At 41.6% G+C, this 20,156-nt stretch overlaps 1 protein-coding gene across 1 annotated transcript in view; it reads left to right on the forward strand.

The window, feature by feature from the left end:
- LRMDA (leucine rich melanocyte differentiation associated) overlaps positions 1 to 20,156 on the forward strand; it is a 1,170,541-nt gene that overhangs the window by 946,763 nt on the left and 203,622 nt on the right. The window contains 1 exon segment of the mRNA XM_082268110.1: positions 18,524 to 18,608. Within this exon segment, the coding sequence (XP_082124236.1) occupies positions 18,524 to 18,608 (85 nt within the window).

Consider the following 20,156-nt stretch of genomic DNA (forward strand, 5'->3'; position numbering starts at 1 on the left):
CTTGGATCACCCATTGGAAGACATTTTGCAAAACATGACTACCAAAAAGATGGCTTTATTACTGACTATATTGTATGGTTGCCATTCATCCCTGGTCTGTCTTCGGAAACGCCCCTAGCTGCAGTGAATGCAGAGCTATCAATAAAAGGAAGCCACACCACTGTTATTTTATTTATTTTTTTAGCTCCACAAAAACTTTATTGCTGTATTGACAATTGAAAGGGGCACTTAAGTGATTGGTCAGTCTTGAGGTATACCATGCCTGGCTTCCCTAATGGCAGTGTACCATACAGCAGCTCAAGGATTGACAAGGTAAATTATGAGTGGCCTGAGTGCAACAACCCTGACACAGGACTGAAAGGAGAGATGCTTTTGGAAGTTACAGTTTCTGCAGAAATCCCCAGAGACCAGCAGTGTGTGTATGTGTGAAAAATGAAAGAGAAATACAGTTGAGGTGCCTAATGTATAGAAATTTAGGAACAGTGATGCTTCCCATTTTAAGGTACTTAAGCAAAGAAAAGGTGCTTCTTCCTTTAATTGTTACTGACCCCTGAACTCTGCATTTCATCACTACAAACCCTGAACTATGTTACATATTGCTGGCCCCTGCTCCCTGTGTTATCTCTTACTGACCCCTAGCCTCTGCATTACTTTCTACAGACCCTTAAATTTGGTACCACTACTGATCTCTGTGCTCTGCATTACTTTCTACTGACTGCTGAACTCCTTGTTATTTACTACTGCCCCCGAATCCTTTGGCTCTGCATTACTACCAACTACTGTTTTCTGTGTTACTTATTCCTAACACCTGAACTCTGCATACCTTACTCATAGCCCCTGAACTATGTGTTACTTATTCCTAACCCCTAAAATCTGCATTACTTACTTTCAATCTTTTTACTCAATTTCGACCTCTGACCTTTTATTATAAGTCAGCAGATACAGTATTTCTAGCTGCTGACTTTTCTTTTTTTCTTTCTAAAGACCCATCTCCTTGCCCCCATTTAACTCTAAACTTCTAGTCTACAACCGTCTGAACTCCTTCCACACTGACAAACATTTTCTTGACCCCCTTACAGTGTGGCTTCTAACAACAACTCTATGCTGATGGCACCCAAATCTCTCTCTTTACTTCCCACCTTACCCTTTCAGTCTCCTCTTTTATTACTCATTTATTACCTGACATATCAGTATGAATGTCACACCGCTTCCCCAAGCTCAAACTTTCTAAAATTAAGCTCATCATATCATCCCCCTCCTCATTCCACCCCGTCTGTGCCCACCTTCCCTAACTATCAGTCCCCCCCTTCCCATGCCAGTGTGCTAGGTGTAATCCTGGACTGACCTGTCCTTTCTGCCCCACAACCAATCACTGTTTAAATCTTGTAGACTTTACCTCCATAACATCTCCAAAATACACCCCTATTTACCCAGTTAAACCACTAAACAACTGAAACACTCCCCTGTTATCACTTGCCAGTCTCTTCACTGGCTTTCGATTGCCCAATGAATGAAATTCAAAATACGAACAACATACAAAGCCATGTACGACACTGCCCCAAGCTACACCACCAATTTTAACTAAATACCAAACCACCCTTTTTGCTCCTTCCAAGGCCTCCTACACTCTAGCTTCCTTATCTTCTCCTCCCATGTTCATCTCCAGGACTTTTCCAGAGCCTCTCCTATCCTCTGGAACTCTCGACCCCAATTCTTTCAGCTGTCTCCTACTGTATTTACTTTTAGGCGATCCCAGAAAACACATCTCTTTGGGAAAACCTGTACTGTCTTCAGCTAACAGGTAAATGCTTTATTTCTCCCATCAGCTCATCTTTCACAGTTATTACTTTTTGTTTCACTTGCCCCACCTTTTTGGCTTGTAAGTTCTCAGGAGCAGGATCCTCTTAAACCTCTTACTTTGAATTGTATTGTAACTGTACTGTCTCCCTTTTTATTGTAATGGGAAAGGCAAGACAGGTTTTGTCTGTAAATAGAAAGTAAAGTGTATTATAGTCAGGTCAGACGTATTGTACAATGACTGGACATTATGTAATCAGCTTGGTTAGGCCATAAAATGTGGCAGCTAAGGTCCAGCCATGGAAACATTGTGTGGCACCTTTACAGTGCCAGAACACTGAAAAAGGCCAGGAGAGGTGCCATAAGTTCATAATAGTAGAAAGTATATATATATTTTTTTGTAATGGGCTGGATGAAACTTACAATCTTAGTCTGTATACATCAGCAGCTGGAGATTTTTACACATTAGTAACCGAAGACTGGTTTGTTTTAATGAAAACTATGTAGTCAAATAGCTCCCTCTGGGATGGCTGCAGGAGATCAGCTTTTTTACCCTTGTATCATGGATCCAGTAGGCTTGGCACCCAATCATGATTGTGTTCTTTGATGTCCCAAACCCTGTGGTCCTTGTGCAAGTGTTTGAGCATAAAAGACCCCATTCACCACAAATTGCCTATGGCAAATGACCCTGAGTTCTAAGTGTTGCTGAGGACAACACTGTCCTCAAATATTTCACTGCACCCAAGTAACACTCCTAGAGTATGAAGGGGTGAAATGTCACCCTTGAAGTTTGCCCCATTTCCTCCTCCCCCTCATTGACAGCACCCTGGCCCTATCAGGTTGACGACATGTACCTCGCATAGCACATGTGTAAATTTTCCCTGGTGACCAGCAGGTTAGTACTATTGTCCCGCATGGCCTTGGCAGTAAAAAGATAGTGTGGGGTCAGCCACTTCTTGACCTGGGCTCAGAGAGCTGCCAGGAGCTTCACTCCAGTGTGGGTTATGTCCCCTAGGCTTTTGAGCTGCAAAAGTCATGGCAGCATTTAGCCTAGGATGTTGCATATGCCCTGGGGTGCTTGGGGTGGACTACTGGTTCAGATAAGTCGGGGATGAGGCCAATGAAGAGGCAGTACAGATAACTGCGGCATCACCAATGTGCATAACACATGGTAAACCAGTGCATAAAGCAAGGTCCATAAAGACATGGATGAGCGTGTTTGGGGTGGAGGTACTTGACTGGTCTGCACAGAGTCCTGACCTAAACACGATATAATGCCTTTGAGATGAATTAGAGTGGAGACTACGAGCCAGGCCTACTCGTCCACATCAGTGCCTGACCTCACAAATGTGCTTCTGGAAGAATGGTCCAACATTTCCAAAGACTTTTTTCTAAACCTTGTGGACAGCCTTCTCAGAAGAGTTGAAGCTGTTATAGCTGCAAAGGGTGGGCCAACTCAATATTGAACTCTGCGGACTAAGACTGGGATGCCATTAAAGTTCATGTACGTGTATAGGCATGCGTCCCAATACTTTTGGTAATATAGTGTATTTGCAAATGTGTGCTAATTAAACACCTTGTTTTAACATGATCTGTTAGACAGGGTTAATTTGGTTTGCTGCAGGGTGGCTGGTAGATGAGCTGGGCATATTTATTTGTTGTTTTTTTTACATACATTGCCATGTGCTCCTTGCTGCAAAGCCCTGTTATAGGATGGGGTGGTTGCCATTTGTTTGAACTAATGGTAGCAGGGTGCCTGTCACTGTGATGTTGGACAGGTCATTCATTTGCAGAAAGGGATCTAAATCCACAAGCTGAAATGGGAGCAACTACAAAGCCAGCAGGTTTGTCAAGCTGGCATTAAGACACTAGGTGTGGGAATGATTTGGGGACATTTTTTTGCACTGCTCCTGCGGCTTTGGGAAGGATGCTGCTAGAGATGAAGGGGTGGGTTAGGAAAATTCTGCAGATGATTAAGCATTAACTTGACTCTACCCAGCCTGGCCCAGTGACTCTCTTCCCTCCTTGATGTGGCATATCCTAAGCCTCCCAAACCCCTTCAGAGAATCCCTTCCTTGTTACTTGAGGCTGCCAATATTGCAGCAAATATAGCAGGAAATTCTTGTGAAAGGAGTAGAAAGTGAGGAACAGGGAAGGGGAGTACAAGCCTTATGCTGCCAACTTTGACCAAGCTTTGTGGGGCAGTGACATGTATTTCCTCATGCATGTGGTACTCATATGGCTGGTACTTTTACCAGAGCTGATACCCTGCAGGCAGAGACTACAGACCACAATATTGCTGTGAGCAAAAAGATGCTTAAAGCAGAGTTCTGGCCTCAAATACCTTTTTTTTAACTAAAAATACCCCTATAATACGAATCCATTGCCCTTTACAGAACCACTATTCTCATACTTACAAGGTGTATGGTATTGGATTTTAGTCAAAATCTTACTTTTAGAAACGCTGTCTGGGTGCGGCCATCTTGGATGTGGGCATCTGAAGCCGCAGTGTAATCTGCTGTGTCATTCTTCCTGATTTCAGGGAGTGTTCTGGGAGTTTCTCCTGATTCCAGCCTCCTGGGAGTGATGACAAACAGCTCCCAGGATGCAATGCAAATGCAGAAGTGATGTCGGTGGCCGCGGCCACAGAGGGGGGAGAAGGAGGATGTACAATCAAATATGCCCTGAAAATAAGGTAAGGGACCCGCAAAAAAAATTGAAAATTCCCAATTGTTGATCAGCATAGTGAGCACTCCAGGAATCACTAAAGTTGCAAAATAGGCCCATACTGTAGAATTGCGGGGATAGTAATGGTCTTTACTTTTAGGGCAGTCCCACCAGACAGATTAGGATGGCTGTTCCCCTCATTCCCCTGCAAGCTGCCCCTGCCCCTGGACACAATCCTCCCTCACTGCTGTTCTGCTGCTCCTTCAGAACCACCTTCTGCACCAGTCCATAGACAGTTTGCCTCAATATCCACCCCCTCCTCATCACCTAAGCCCACTTGGCAGTAATCTTCAGCTGCTGAAACAGCTGCATCTTGCTCTACTCTGCCTGATGAACCTCTTAATGACCCTGGAACTATCTTCCTCATCCTCACTATCTGAAATAAGGAATAATTGCACATGACAAAGATCATTCACTTGTGACAAGTCAGTGATCGTGTGATAAAAAAAAAATCCACTGACACCTCATTGACAATTTATAGAGCTATGGTGGGATTAGCTGAAAAAGGAGCACAAGAGTTGAAAAGCTCCAGGTTTCTGTATTACCAATAAAACATTTTCATCTGTGAACTTTGCCACTTGTATGATCTCTTATAGGTACTATGCGGTAAAAGATGGTGATTGAAAGGATAGTCATTTTGTGTAACTGTAGCCAAGTGTTGGGCTACAAGAAACATGGAGAAGAAGACCTTGCTCTTTATTTTCTTCTCTCCCTCTACTGTGTTATTATTTTGTTATGCCACACCATCCTCCTCCTGTCAGCAGGGGGAGAGCTAAAGCCAAACAAGCCCATAGAATTCTTTGCAGAGTGCTGAGAATGCTGGGGGTTGTAGTTTGAATCAGAGGTAATAAAACCAGATGGTCCCCTGTCATCTTTATGACCTTCCGAGGCCGGGTGGGATGTTATGATGTCACTTCCGGCTTCGACAGTTGTAAACACTGCAATTTTGTCGGCTGGGAAGCTGGAGTGTTGTTTTTTGTTTTTTTTCTTCTCAGGCTTTCTAGCCTAGAGGCAAGATCTGGGGACCTATATACCCCAGATCTCACTGTAAAGAGGACCTGTCATGCCCTATTCCTATTACAAGTGATGTGTACATTCCTTGTAATAGGAATAAAAGTGATAAATAAAAAAAAAAATGTAAAGTAAAAGTGTAAAAATAAAAAAATTAAAATAAACAATAAAAAAAAGCGTCCCCTGTGTAGGTCGCGTCCGCATATGTTAGCGCAAGAGCAATAATTCTAGCACAAGACCTTCTCTGTAACTCTAAACTGGTAACCTGTAAAAGAATTTAAAGCGTAGCCTATGGAGATTTTTAAGTACTGAAGTTTGGTGCTATCCCACGAGTGTGCGCAATTTTAAAGTGTGACATGTTAGGAATCTATTTACTCGACATAACATCATCTTTCACATTATACAAAAAATTGGACTAACTTTACTGTTTTGTTTTCTTTTAATACATTAAAGTGTTTTTTTCCCAAAAAAATCGCGTATAAAAAATTGCTGCGCAAATACCGTGTGACATAGAAAATTGCAATGACCGCCATTTTTTTCCCCATGGTCTTTTCTAAAAACTATATATATATATATATATATATATATATATATATAATGTTTGGGGGTTCTGTGTGATTTTCTAGCAAAAAAATTATGATTTTTACACGTAGGAGAAGAATGCTAGAATTGGCCTGGTTTGGAAGTGGTTAAATTTTATCACTGCTCACTGCTGCACTTGAGGTGGCCTTGCTACTGTTTATGCCTATCTGGACACCAAATGTCATCCTATGCCTAGTCCTTACTGTAATCACTTTGTATTCCAAATTGTGTTTTTACCATTGTTAATTCACTTTATGCTTGCTTAGTTACCAACCATATTGGGTGACAATATATCAAGTTTGCCTTGACTACCTGTTTTGGGGCCTGTTTTCTTTGATATAGCACTACTATTGGGTACTAAGTATTTATTTTACTGATTTCCTGTAATATTGTATGTTTGTACAGTGGAATAACTTCTTTACAGGATGTCTCCAACTTACAAGCTGACCTCAATGCACTGTTTCATTGGGCAACTATGTGGAAAATTAGGTTTAATGTTGATAAATGTAAAGTTATGCACTTGGGAGCTAAGAATATGCATGCATCATACATACTAGGTGGAGTAGAACTGGGGGAATCCATAGCGGAGAAGGATCTGGGGGTTCTGGTAGATCATAAGCTTAATAATAGCATGCAATGCCAAGCTGCTGTTTTCAAAGCAAGTCCTTTCTTGTATCAACAGTGGCATGGACTCCAGAGAGAGAGATATCATTTTGCCCCTGTACAGATCATTAGTAAGACCTCATCTGGAATATGCAGTTCAGTTTTGGGCACCAGTTCTTAAAAAGGATATCGGGGAGCTGGAGAAAGTGCAGAGAAGGGCAACCAAACTGATAAGAGGCATGGAGGACCTCAGCTATGAGAAAAGATTAGAGGAACTGACTTTATTCTCTCTTAAGAAGAGATTAAGGAGGGATATGATCAACATGTATAAATACATAAGGGGTCCATATAGTGAACTTGGTGTTGAGTTGTTCACTTTAAGGTCAACACAGAGGACAAGGGGGCACTCTTTACGTCTAGAGGAAAACAGATTTAGTCTCTTAGTTTCTTCACCGTAAGAGCTGGGAAAATGTGGAATAGACTCCCTCCAGAGGTGGTTCTGGCTAGCTCACTAGATTGCTTTAAAAAAAAGGTCTGGATTCTTTCCTAGGTGTACATAATATAAATGGGTACTAAATTTTTTTTTAGGTAAAGTTGATCCAGGGAATATTCGATTGCCTCTCGGGGGATCAGGAAGGAATTTTTTTTTTTTTTGGATCATGCTTTGCTGGGATTTATTTTCGCCTTCCTCTGAATCAACAGCGGGTATAGGGTTGTGTTTATGGGATTGTATGATTGGGTTTTCAATACTGTTTTTTTTTTTTTTTGGTTGAAAGGGATGGACAGGGGTAATGCTACTCAAATGTTGCTGAAGGTTTTTGATTTTTTTAATAGCAGACTAAGTAGCTTACAAACATACTAAGCCAGGTGCTGAAAGGCCCTTGTAAAATATATATATAAATAACAATAAAAAAATAGATGCAATCCACAGTAAACTATTATTTAGATGCGTTTACTGCAACCCTTCCTTTAACTAGTTTGGTTTGCTTTGTCACTGTGACCAGCGGGGAAAAAAAAACAGAACCCTGTGGAGTGTTATGTTATCTTTTCTTTGTGAGTTAAAGCATGATATCTTTATGTCTTAAAACACATGAATGCTGGACCCTTAACCCCACCTCTGACCTGAGGAGATACCATATATCTCAGAAAAGCATCAACATCATGGATTTTAAAGTAAATTTCCACAACCGACTGAAATAGAAAAAAAAAAAAAAAATTAACAAATAGAGGTTACCTTTTTTGAACACTGCATTTCAATATGATCAGCAGCTCCGGAAATATTGGACGCTAAATGTACAGTATGTGCACTCTCCCTTTAAGTATTAAGCTTTACATTTCCACTGCCATCCTCTGTCTATTGGTCAGTGTATCTTCCTTCCCTGATCCTACCAAAATGATATACTACACTGAAGAGAGAAAAGTTGCGGTAAAATAATGGTGCATGTGATCACATAGTGATGAACAGTGGGAGAGGCTTTAAAGGGAATGGTAAAATTAAACCAGACTCTACTGACTGTATACACTGCACACATGCTGTAGTCCCTGTACCCACAAAATATTCCATAATTACTGAGCCACAAATAAAAGTCTCACAAAAAATAAATAAAAATAAAAAAGCCCTGGAACAATACAGATACTGTCGGATTGTGGGTTAATACACTCAGACTGTGTATTAATTCGACCGCACACTGGTTGTTACTACCCGAGATCTCCTGGCAATACCTTTTCTGACCAACAGGAGACTTGGAGGGTATGAAGAGACAGGGACAAGCTTGACAGGAAAAGTATAGATTTGCATATAAATCCAGCTTCATTATATCTTGGGATCAGCCATCAAGCACATTAAATTCCTTGCTCCATGCAGGTTTAGCTGTATCAGTTAGGTTTCCAAACAATGCAACCTGTAGGGTTTGCACCCTAGAGAGGCACAGATGGCTGGCCAAACTGTTGGTTTATCACAATATCTTCCTCACAGGCTTGCAGCACCTATGTTCCTCATTAGTGCTCATTATTACCTTGGAAGACAGCTGTGACTCCTTGCAAGTGTGTTGCCAAAGATGTAAAGTGTAAATTTTATCCCCTCCACTGCTCCTTTCTTGTGTTGTCTAAGGAGGTAAATGGCAAGGTGAATGAAGGCTTAGTGTAAGGTTACCTGCTGGGACTGAGTCACTTTGCTTTTGGGGCACCTAATCTTTTAAGACCAGGTGTATGGCAAGTAGTGGAGTAACTGCTTGAGGCTAGTGTAATGGTCTGAGTGCTTTAGGGCCATAGCTGGAGCTTTAGCTGATTGCCAAGATTTTCTTTGTGTGTATGGCTATTGCAGGAATTGCGATGGCCATCTTTGTTAAGGGCTTCTGCAAGGAAAAGGAAGCACTGGATGCAAGAAGGGGTGGCCCTGCAGTACTCCAGTTTTGAAATATATGTGCTGCCATGCATGTGTGTGTCCTGCGTACCAGGCCCTCTGCATATTGCCTTGTCTCTGGCTTTCATATGAACATTGCATGTGTGAGTGACACTACCTCCAGTCCTCTCCTGTCTGTTGCTTAGAAATGTTGCAGGAGTAACACTGCATTTATTCCTCTGCTTTCTTGGTGGTGACCAACTGCTCTTACCAGATCTGCTGTCCTTTTGACTCTAATACCCCTATTGGGTAATACCCTATACTGACTCCATTTGGTGGGCATTGCTGGGACAGCATTTTGGCGTGGGGGCATCAGGCCTCCATAGGGGACATGCAGGATCCCCTTTTTGGCCCAAGTATGCTATGGCAATGCAAGGGTAAGCCACCAACTGTGGTATCATTCCTGTCCTTGGATTCCCATCTTAAACATTTAGGTCGCCAAGGGTCAACCACAACTATGGATTCCCTCGCCCTCCCTATGTTGGAGGGCTTTGTTTCCCGGGTGGAGGACATCTTTGCCCAGGCACAATTGGTTTGATGACTTTGTCAAGAAGCAGTGGTCGTCTTGACCGTTTATTTTCCTACAAAATGTTTCAAAACATTATCCTTTTGAGGAGAATCTTATTAATAAGTAGCATCTCCATCTGTGGTATATCCTCCAGTTTTCTGTTTAAACAAAGCTATGGTCATTCCAGTTTCCAACTTCTTTAACGATTTTACAGATATAAAGGCAGAATTAGTCATTAGATCCATGTACATGGTCACAGGATCATAAATACGTGCAGCTGTAGCATCAGCAGCACTATTGTCGCAAACCCTTATTGAATGGGCAAAACTATTGCACGTTGGTTTAGAGGAGGAATGAGTCTCACACGTTTATGTAGGCTAGACAGAGCAATTGGTACAAGTCTTAAAGTATGTTTGTGAGCTAGACTGTCAGCTTCAGCTGTAGTTATCTGCAGATTTCTGTAACTTAAATGTTGTTCGTTAGACCAAACATCTAAGAAGAGTCTGACTAATATGCTATTCACAGGGAAACATCTGTTTGGTGAGTTTCTAAATGAGCTTATTAAGAACTTCACTGGAGGAAAAAGTACCTCCTTGCCTCAGCTTAAGGAGACCAAGGATTCTTGTCGCAAATCTGAGCTTACCTTTTCAGAGCTATTTTCATTTGCGAGGCAGTTTGGACATGGGATCAAAATCCCCTAAGTCCTCTACCTCTGTAGGGGGTAAACTTCCTTGACAGTCTAAGTCTGTTAAGTCTGTGGATAAACCATCCTTCTTATTCGCATGCAGTTTTCCCCGCACGTACCCAACGCAAGGTGTGGGCGGGGGGCTTGAGTGCAGAGGGACTTCTAGTATTCAAGAACCTTTAGCAATGTGTTGGACAAATGGGTTCCACAAATTGGTATCTTCAAGGCACCTCCTCTGCTTAGGTTTTTTTACCACTATCCTGGGCCTATCTCTGCAGAGAATAGTGGACTTGCATCTGGCTTCTAGGGAAATCTTGGCACAAGGGGTGGTGATCCCAGTACCTACTGCAGAAAGACTTCAGGAGTTACACTCAAATCTCTTTATGGTGGTCAAGAAGGGAAGAACTCATCTAGTCCTGATCTCAAAGTCTTGAACGTTTATGTCAAAACCCAAAAGTTCAAGATGAGTCAATCCGGTCAGTAGTGATGCCCTTAGTTTGGATATTTTTACCTTCATGCAAGCTCGTAAAAAACCTTCAGGCTTTATAACCACTTTAACCACTTAACCCCCGGAAGATTTTACCCCCTTCCTGACCAGGCTCTATTTTGCGATTCGGCACTGCGTGACTTTAACGGACAATTGCGCAGTCATGTGACACTGTACCTAAACAAATTTGGCGTCCTTTTTTTCCCACAAACAGAGCTTTCTTTTGGTGGTATTTGATCACCTGTGCGGTTTTTTGATCATGCGCTATAAACAAAAAAAGAGCGACAATTTTGCAAAAATAACAATATTTTTCACATTTTTTTATATGAAATTCCCCCAAAAAAATGTAAAAATCAAATTTTTTTAACATTTTTGGCCAATTTGTTTTCTGCTACATATGTTTGGTTAAAAAAAATATATAAAAAAAAAAAATATAAAAATAAATAATTGTATTTTGATTGGTTTGCGCAAACGTTATTGTGTTTACTAAGGGAAAGATTTTTGTAATTTTTGTTGTTTTTTTTAAACGAGTAATGGCGGCGATCTGCAATTTTTTTTGCGGTACTGCGACATTGCGGCGGAGAGATCGGACCCTTGACTGACATTTTTGACACTTTTGGGGGTACCAGTGACATTACTACAGTAATCAGTGCTATACATATGCACTGTTACTGTAAAAATGACACTGGAAGGGAAGGGGTTAACTTTATTGGAGAAGGAGGGGTTAAGTGTGTCACTAGGGGCGTGTTTCTAACTGTGCAGGGATGTGGCTTTACATGTAACAGGACCATATGATCTCTGCTGTTACACAGGGAAGAATGACAGGCGGCTTTGTTTACATTAGCCGCCTGCCTTTCTCCCTTCACAGCGGACGATCGCGAGTGACCGGCGGACATCGGGTTCGCCAGTCACTCACGCGGAGGTGTCCGTGAACGAGCGGGGGTGGTACGTCACTTTGCCTGGCCGGGGCTGACCGCCGCCGTATATGTACTTGCGGTGGTCGGCAACCGGTTAATTTAACAGATTTGTAAGGATGGCACGCGTCCTTACATTCACCAAATTTTACAATGTGAATTCAGCGGCATCAGACAATGTCAGTTTTGCAGGTGGCTGTTTAACTGCCCTGTATCATTTTTCTTTAAGATGGATAATCTGGTTTTCCTTTCTATTTGCCTGGCCCATTGTGACAATTCATTGTTACATTCCAATTGGAGATTGTTGCAGAGCTGTTTCCTCCTCTAAACGAAAGAGAACTTTTTTTTGCATTTATCTTAAAATCCTATTCTTAGCTCTGAGAATACAATACCTACCCCAATTGGCTTGCTGCTCTCACATGTGTAAATACTTTTGTTCTTGTTATTTTCATTGCTATGCCATGTAACGGAGCATCTACAGCTGTGGAAGTGGTTTTGGCCATCAGCAGGTGCTGCCCCTGGGCTTTATCTTATATTTTATGTACTATGGGAAAGATTTACTAAAACTAGCAAGTACAAAATTTACTTCAACTCTGCACTGAAACCAATCAGCTTCCAGTTTTTTTTTTGTCAAAGCTTAAAGTGGTAGTAAAGTTTTGTTTGTAACTTGTACCTACAGGTAAGCCTATATTAGGGCTTACCTGTAGGGATGGGCCGAACACCCACCCTGTTCGGTTTGCACCAGGACATCTCGAACAGGGAAAAAGTTCTAGCGAACATGCGAACCCTATTAAAGTCTATGGGACACGAACATGAAAAATCAAACGTCCTCATTTTAAAGGCTTATATGCAAGTCTTTGCCATAAAAAGATTAAAAACATTTGTTTTTAAAGGAGCAGTGATTTTAATGATGCCTAAAGTGAAACAATAACAATAAAAAAGTACTTTAAATCAAAACCCAATCTATATAAAACGCTTGGCCACTTCTCATGGATTTCGGGACTCACAGTCAACCATGCAAAATCTCAGGCACTGAATGTGTCTTTAGACCATGGCACAGTGGAGCTACTGAAACTATACTTTTCTTTCCAATGGCAGGCTCAGGCTCTTCCCTCTCTGGGAATCAACCTTACCCCCTGGGCTTTACGCACTCTGTATTCTTTGAACTACCCGCCATTGCTTAGAAAACTTTTAGAGGACCTAACCAGATGGCAGCTCAGACCCCCGTCCTGGTTTGGCAGAATTCACTCCCTAAAGATGGTGGTACTTCCAAAACTTTTGTATTTATTCCGTACTCTCCCTATACAACTTCATAGACCGGATTTTATCTCCTTTCAGAAGAAAATGCTCTCATTTGTTTGGGGTACTAAGAAACCAAGGGTTAACAAACGCACTCTCCACGCTCCGAGGGGGAGGGTGGCCTAGGGGTTCCGGACCTCTTTAAATATTTCTATGCAGCTCAAATTGCTCAGCTCATCAGATCCCATTCACGGGCCGCACTTCCTTTGTGGCTGCGAATTGAATCTGTTTCCGGTGGGGGCCACCGATCTCTCACCTGCTATGGCTGCCTCAAAGGTCCCGCCCGGCCATTATGTGTCCTTCGCTCTCTCTCTCCCTGGGTCTGTGGGACAGGCTCTCCAGGACATTTCACTTTGAATCTCCACACAAGCCGTTGGCCCCCCTGTTCTGAAACCCTGACTTCGCCCTGGCCCTTGAGCGTTCTCATGGTGGGCGAATAAGGGCCTCCTACGTATTGCTGATATCTGTGACCACAGGGGTCTTTTCACCAAACGGATTTTGATCGAAAAACTGCATATGCCAGAGTCCGAATGCTATCGCTATGCTCAAATCGCGCACTATGTCAAGACTTTGAAACGCGAGTCTGACCTCGCTTGTAGAACCCGCATGGAATTCTTGTGTGAAAAATACGATAAACTGCGGGGACATATTTCCCAAATATGTGCTATTTTGACATCCTCTGATTCATGCAAACTAAGTTACATGGAGGCTTGGGAAGGGGATCTGTAGGAGTCCCTAGACCTGGAAGATTGGCATAAACTAGCTAACACCGCCTCCAGGTCCCTAATCAACATCTCCATTATTGAGGCAAATTATAAGGTTCTCTTGAGGTGAAGGGAGCAGGGAACGGCCTACCATGTATGGTGGGTATGCCCAAAGGTACGACGCTACTGGATATGAATCTACAATTTTATTTATTCTTTGACCCAAGTGAATCTGCGGAAGTCCCCAAGACATGCGTTGCTGCGGGAATTGGGGACGGACTCCCCCAAAGGGGCTAAATTGCTTATACGATTTATTTATGTGGTGGCTAGAATAGTGATAGCACGGTCCTGGTGTTCGGCCACTATACCTTTTGAGATGTTCAGAGCGAAATTGACTTGGTTGATGATTAATGAACGTCTGTCTGCAATACTGAATGACAAGGTGAAACTGTTTGAAAAGATCTGGAACCCATGGTTGCGATATTTGGAGGGAGACCCCTGAGCTGACTTGAGGTTGAGTTGATACATCTTGGGCTGTTTGGGTCCTCCTGGGGGTGGAGTGGGCATATGTGTCTGCTCCCCATGGGTATCGTCCATTAGCAGTACCAGTCCAGTTCCTACGCAATGTCTGTGTTTTTTTTTTCTTCCTTTTTTCTCTACCCCTCTCTCCCCCTTCTCCATTTCCCCCCTTCTTTTTCCTCTTCTTTTCTATCCCTTTACTACTCTGCCTATACCAAAATTTCTTTGGGGCGGTGGTTCTCTTGGGCTGCCCCACCCCTGTCTTTGGGTCCCCCTAGACTTCAGGGACCCCATAAGGTTGGTGTTAACTGATGTGGGGGAAGGGCATGTACGGACTTTCAGCTGAAGTATACAGTATAGCTATTTTTGGTGTCTGAGTTTTATTTTGCTTGCCCTTACACCCTTCATTGTATTATTATGTTCTCCATGGCAACTAGTTTATGCAATCATTGACTTTGCTGTACTTTCAATTTAAATTACTGTTGCCTATGTTTAGGCATTGTTGTACCTCATTGCAAAAACCTTTCTAATAAAAATATTGAAAAAAAAAAAAGTACTTTAAATATCGTGTCTGGGGGGTCCCCTTAATGTGCCTATAAAGTGGGATACCTGTACGATGTATGGAGCCTGCTGAAGCAATACTGACATCTCTAAAGGAAAAAATGTAATCTAAACTTGCTCGCGGCTGTAATGTATTGCCAGCTCCCGGCAATACAGATACGAAAAAATGTAAAAAATGGCGCAGGGTCCCAGTCCCCCTAAGTCCATACCAGGCCCTTCGTGTCTGGTATGAGTTTTAAGGGGAACCTCACGCCGTTTTTTTATTTTGGCGTGCCAAAACCCATACCCAGACCCATATTCGAGCATGCAGGTCAAGAAATGGGGGGGGCGAGGGAGCATCTCCCCCCCCTCCTGAACCATACCAGGCCACATGCCCTCAACATAGGGGGGGTTGGGTGCTTTGATGGGGAGAAGGACCTCTTCTCGACAACTCTGGGCTGTGGCTGTCGGGGGTCTGGGGCTTATCGGAATCTGGAAGCCCCCTTTAACAAGGACCCCCCCCCTACGTGAATGGGTATCGAGTACATCCTACCTGTACCAATTCACTAAAAAAGTGTAAAAAAGTAAAAACCACAGGAAACTGTTTCTGACAAGTCCTTTTTTAAAAAGAAAAAAGATAGTGTCCCTCGATGTAAATCCATCGTCAATCACGACGCCCGCCCAACCTGAAAAATTGCAAAAAAAATTATTTGCTTCCTAAGAGGGTACCTGCGGTATGCCCACTCTTTGGCTTTGACCGTTCTTTTATAGGCAAAAGGCGGGGTAATCTAGTTACATCACCAGGCCCAAGTTGCATTAGGTCCAGTGTGAAGTTTCCATAGTCAGTGATGATTTGCAAAGCTTTGTCATCTGCTGGTGTTGGTCCACTGTATTTTATCAAGTCCAAAGTCAGCGCAGCCCTCTACCAGGAAATTCTAGAGCACTTCATGCTTCCCTCTGCTGACCAGTTATATGGAGATGCTGATTTAATTTTCCAGTGGGACTTGGCACCTGCCCACACTGCCAAAAATACCAATATCTGGTTTAATGATCATGGTATCACTGTGCTTGATTGGTCAGCAAACTCGTCTGACCTAACCACATAGAGAATCTGTGGGATTTTATCAAGAGGAAGATGAGAGACACCAGACTCAACATAGAAACATAGAATGTGTCGGCAGATAAGAACCATTTGGCCCATCTAGTCTGCCCAATATATCTGAATCCTATGAATAGTCCCTGGCCCTATCTTATATGAAGGATAGCCTTATGCCTATCCCATGCATGCTTAAACTCCTTCACTGTATTTGCAGCTACCACTTCTGCAGGAAGGTTATTCCATGCATCCACTACTCTCTCAGTAAAGTAATACTTCCTCATATTACTTTTAAACCTTTGCCCCTCTAGTTTAAAACGGTGTCCTCTTGTGGTAGTTTTTCTTCTTTTAAATATGCTCTCCTCCTTTACCGAGTTAATTCCCTTTATGTATTTAAAAGTTTCTATCATATCCCCTCTGTCTCTTCCAAGCTATACATGTTAAGGTCCTTTAACCTTTCCTGGTAATTTTTTTCCTACAATCCATGTACTAGTTTAGTAGCTCTTCTCTGAACTCACTCTAGAGTATCTATATCCTTCTGGAGATATGGCCTCCAGTACTGCGCACAATACTCCAAGTGAGGTCTCACCAGTGTTCTGTACAGCGGCATAAGCACTTCTCTCTTTCTACTGCTTATACCTCTCACTATACATCCAAGCATTCTGCTGGCATTTCGTGCTGCTCTATTACATTGTCCTCCCACCTTTAAGTCTTCTGAAATAATTACTCCTAAATCCCTTTCCTCAGATACAGAGGTCAGGACTGTGTCAAATATTCTATATTCTGCCCTTGGGTTTTTACGCCCCAGGTGCATTATCTTGCAGTTATCCACATTAAATTTCAGTTGCCAGAGTTCTGACCATTCTTCTAGTTTTCCTAAATCCTTTTCCATTTGGCGTTTCCCTCCAGGAACATCAACCCTGTTACATATCTTTGTCTCATCAGCAAAAAGACAAACCTTACCATCGAGGCCTTTTGCAATATCACTTATGAAGATATTAAACAAAATTGGTCCCAGTACAGATCCCTGAGGTACCCCACTGGTAACATGACCTTGTTCTGAATGTTCTCCATTGACTACAACCCTCTGTTGTCTGTCACTCAGCCACTGCCTAATCCACTCAACAATATGGGAGTCCATGCTCAATGACTGTAGTTTATTGATAAGTCTTCTATGTGGGACAGTGTCAAAAGCCTTACTAAAATCTAGATATGCAATGTCTACTGCACCTCCACCGTCTATTATTTTAGTCACCCAGTCAAAAAAATCTATAAGATTTGTTTGACATGATCTCCCTGAAGTAAACCCATGTTGTTTTTCATCTTGCAATCCATGGGATTTAAGATGTTCCACAATTCTATCCTTTAATAGGGTTTCCATTAATTTGCCTACTATTGATGTCAGACTCACTGGTCTCACTGGTCAACAATGCAGACGAGCTGAAAGCCGCTATCAAAACAACCTGGGCTTCCATAACACCTCAGCAGTGCCACAGGCTGATCGCATCCATGCCACGTCGCATTGATGCAGTAATTCATGCAAAAGGAGCCCTGACCAAGTATTGAGTGCATACTGTACTGTACATGGCCATTATAGTAAGCCAACATTTCTGTATTAAAAATCCTTTTTTTTTTATTTGTTTCATGCAATATTCTAATTTCCTGAGATACTGAATTGTTTGAGTTTTTACTAGCTGTAAGCCATAATCCTCAAAATTAAAAGTAATAAATGCTTGAAATAGATCAAATAGATGTGTGTTACGCATCTATATAAAATATATGAGTTTTACTTTTTGAATTACTGAAAAAAATAAACTTTTTGATGATATTCTAATTTTATGAGATGTACCTGTATATGTAAATAATCGTGATATAAACAAATTCCTCTTATGTAGTAACACTTTACATAATATTTGGAGATGCTCTGATCAGCTGCATTGTTTGCAAAAGTTGCATCCCAAATTGCTGATCTTTTGTCACTTCAAATGATAGCCAAAATATCCTATCAATGACATTACTGTTTCTTAATTTTAATATGAACCTCCATACAACTTTACAAATATGCATAAGTATGACCCTGGATGGAGCCTAAATAGTGATGGCGCCAGCTTTTTTGAGAGGAAAGCAATTTAAGAAACTGTCAGGGGAGTACTCTGAAGGTTAACAAATTATTTTAAGTTGTACACTTACACATAACTGAGCATGTACGTACTTAGCATGAAAAAAAAAAAAATCTAAAGCTATGCCCACTCTAAAGATGTCTGTAAGGCTAAGTATTCATTGAGGCTGAACCCAGAAGTTCTAGTCTGTGAACTGGCATGCTTCCAGTCTTGGCTGGAGGAGGGGGTAATAAATATGATAGGGAACTGTCACCACTACAAACATATCAATACATCATAGAATTAAATCAAACAAATGGATCGATAGATACTTATGTAGAGCAATTTGGCTCTACTCCAGCCCCTTTGGAGCCATTGTGGGTGTCAGAAGCATGCATTAAACAACCCTTTTTGATGCTGACAAGTATACGGTAAAAGCAGGGAATTGTGAATGTTTACTGTATCCCAATGATTTGTATTTGCATACAGTGAAAACACGTAAATTGTGTCACTAAACTCCATTGACTGATATTCCTTTGTCTCTTTGTCAGATTTCGGGTAATATAGACTCAAGCTCTCCTAACATGCCTTACACACCCTTGCCAGCAGTATCCAGGGATCCAACGACTCACAGAGGTAAGGTGTACATGCAATATTATTTATATAGTCTTTTACTGCAAGGTGGTAAAAAGTTTACAACGTGTCTCTCTCTTGTTCACTCCATCTCGCTGTCTCAGCATTTTCACTCTGCGCTACACTTTTTCAAATGGGTGATGAAAAAAACATCCTTGTCAGGCCCACAGCCTGCGCTTTGAATTAACAGGATTTAAAGGCTATGCTTTAGCACAAAATATAAATCTTGTTACTTGTACAACTATTCAATAGGTATCTCAGGCTATGGTGGCAAAACCTTGAGTGTGAGCTATCAATTTTCCTATCAGCATGAAATGACTTCCTTGTATGCATAGAGAATCTGAAATTATGGGCAATGATAACAACCAAATGGGTTAATATGTAGTGATGTAGCACAAGATGGGGATCAAAAACCTAGTCCTTAGCACCCCGGAGGTCATTTGCTAGGTCACAGAGGCAGAATGAGTTTGACATTTAAGTTCCAACCCCACTGAATAGTTTTATTTCTGGAGGCTTGCAACACATTGCACAATAACACAGGTTGATGCATGATGTGAAATATCACTGAATATGCTTTATCTACAGAGGTACAGCCATAATTACATGATTTTAGAGGGGCAGGTCTTTCACTCCTACTACCAGCTAAACAAACAGATTTCCAAAGAAAGCAAAATAAGAATTATATCAATCATAGACTATGTATAAATAGGTATTGTTTTAGTTTTAAAAACATAACTCACACAATTTTTTTTTTTTTTTTTTACTTCCATGTGCAGATTTGCTTTGTTTTATGTACATACAGTTAGGTCCATATATATTTGGACACAGGCACAATTGTAACTTTTTTCAGGTATTTACCAAAACATTATCCAGCTATAGTTATATAATGGATATGCGCTGAAAGTGCAGACTCTCAGGTTTAGTTTGAGGGTATGTACATCCAAATTGAAGAAAGGGGTTTAGAAATTACAGCTCTTAAGTATAGGTAACCAAAAGTAATTGGACAATTGAATCAAAAGCTGTTTCATGGTCAGGTGCGGCCAACTACTCCTTGGTTTTTTCTTCAATTAAGCAGATAAAAGGTCTTGAGTTGATTCTAATTGTGGTATCTGCATTTGGAATGTATTGCTGTGAACTTACATCATGTGTTCAAAGGAGCTGTCTATGCATGGGAAACAGACCATTGTAAGGCTTCAAAAACTAAACAAATCCATCAGAGAGATAGCAGCAACATTAGAAGTGGCCAAATCAACAGTTAGGAAACAAGAACGCACTAGTGAGCTCAGCAACTTAAAAAGGCCTGGACATCCAGGGAAGACAACAGTGTTGGTTGATCACAGGATCCTCTCTATGGTAAAGAAAAACCTGTTCAGAACTTCCATACAAGTGAAGGACACTCTCCAGGAGGTGGGAGTATCATTATCAAAGTCTACAATCAAAAAAGACTTCACTAGAGCAAATACAGTGGGTTATTGACAAAGTGCAAACCATTCATAAGCCTGAAGAATAGAAAAGCCACATTAGACTTAGCCAAAAAACATCTAAAAAATC

The sequence above is a fragment of the Pelophylax lessonae genome (genome assembly GCF_965119305.1).
Source record: "Pelophylax lessonae genome assembly, chromosome: 9".
Classification (NCBI taxonomy): Eukaryota; Metazoa; Chordata; class Amphibia; order Anura; family Ranidae; genus Pelophylax; species Pelophylax lessonae.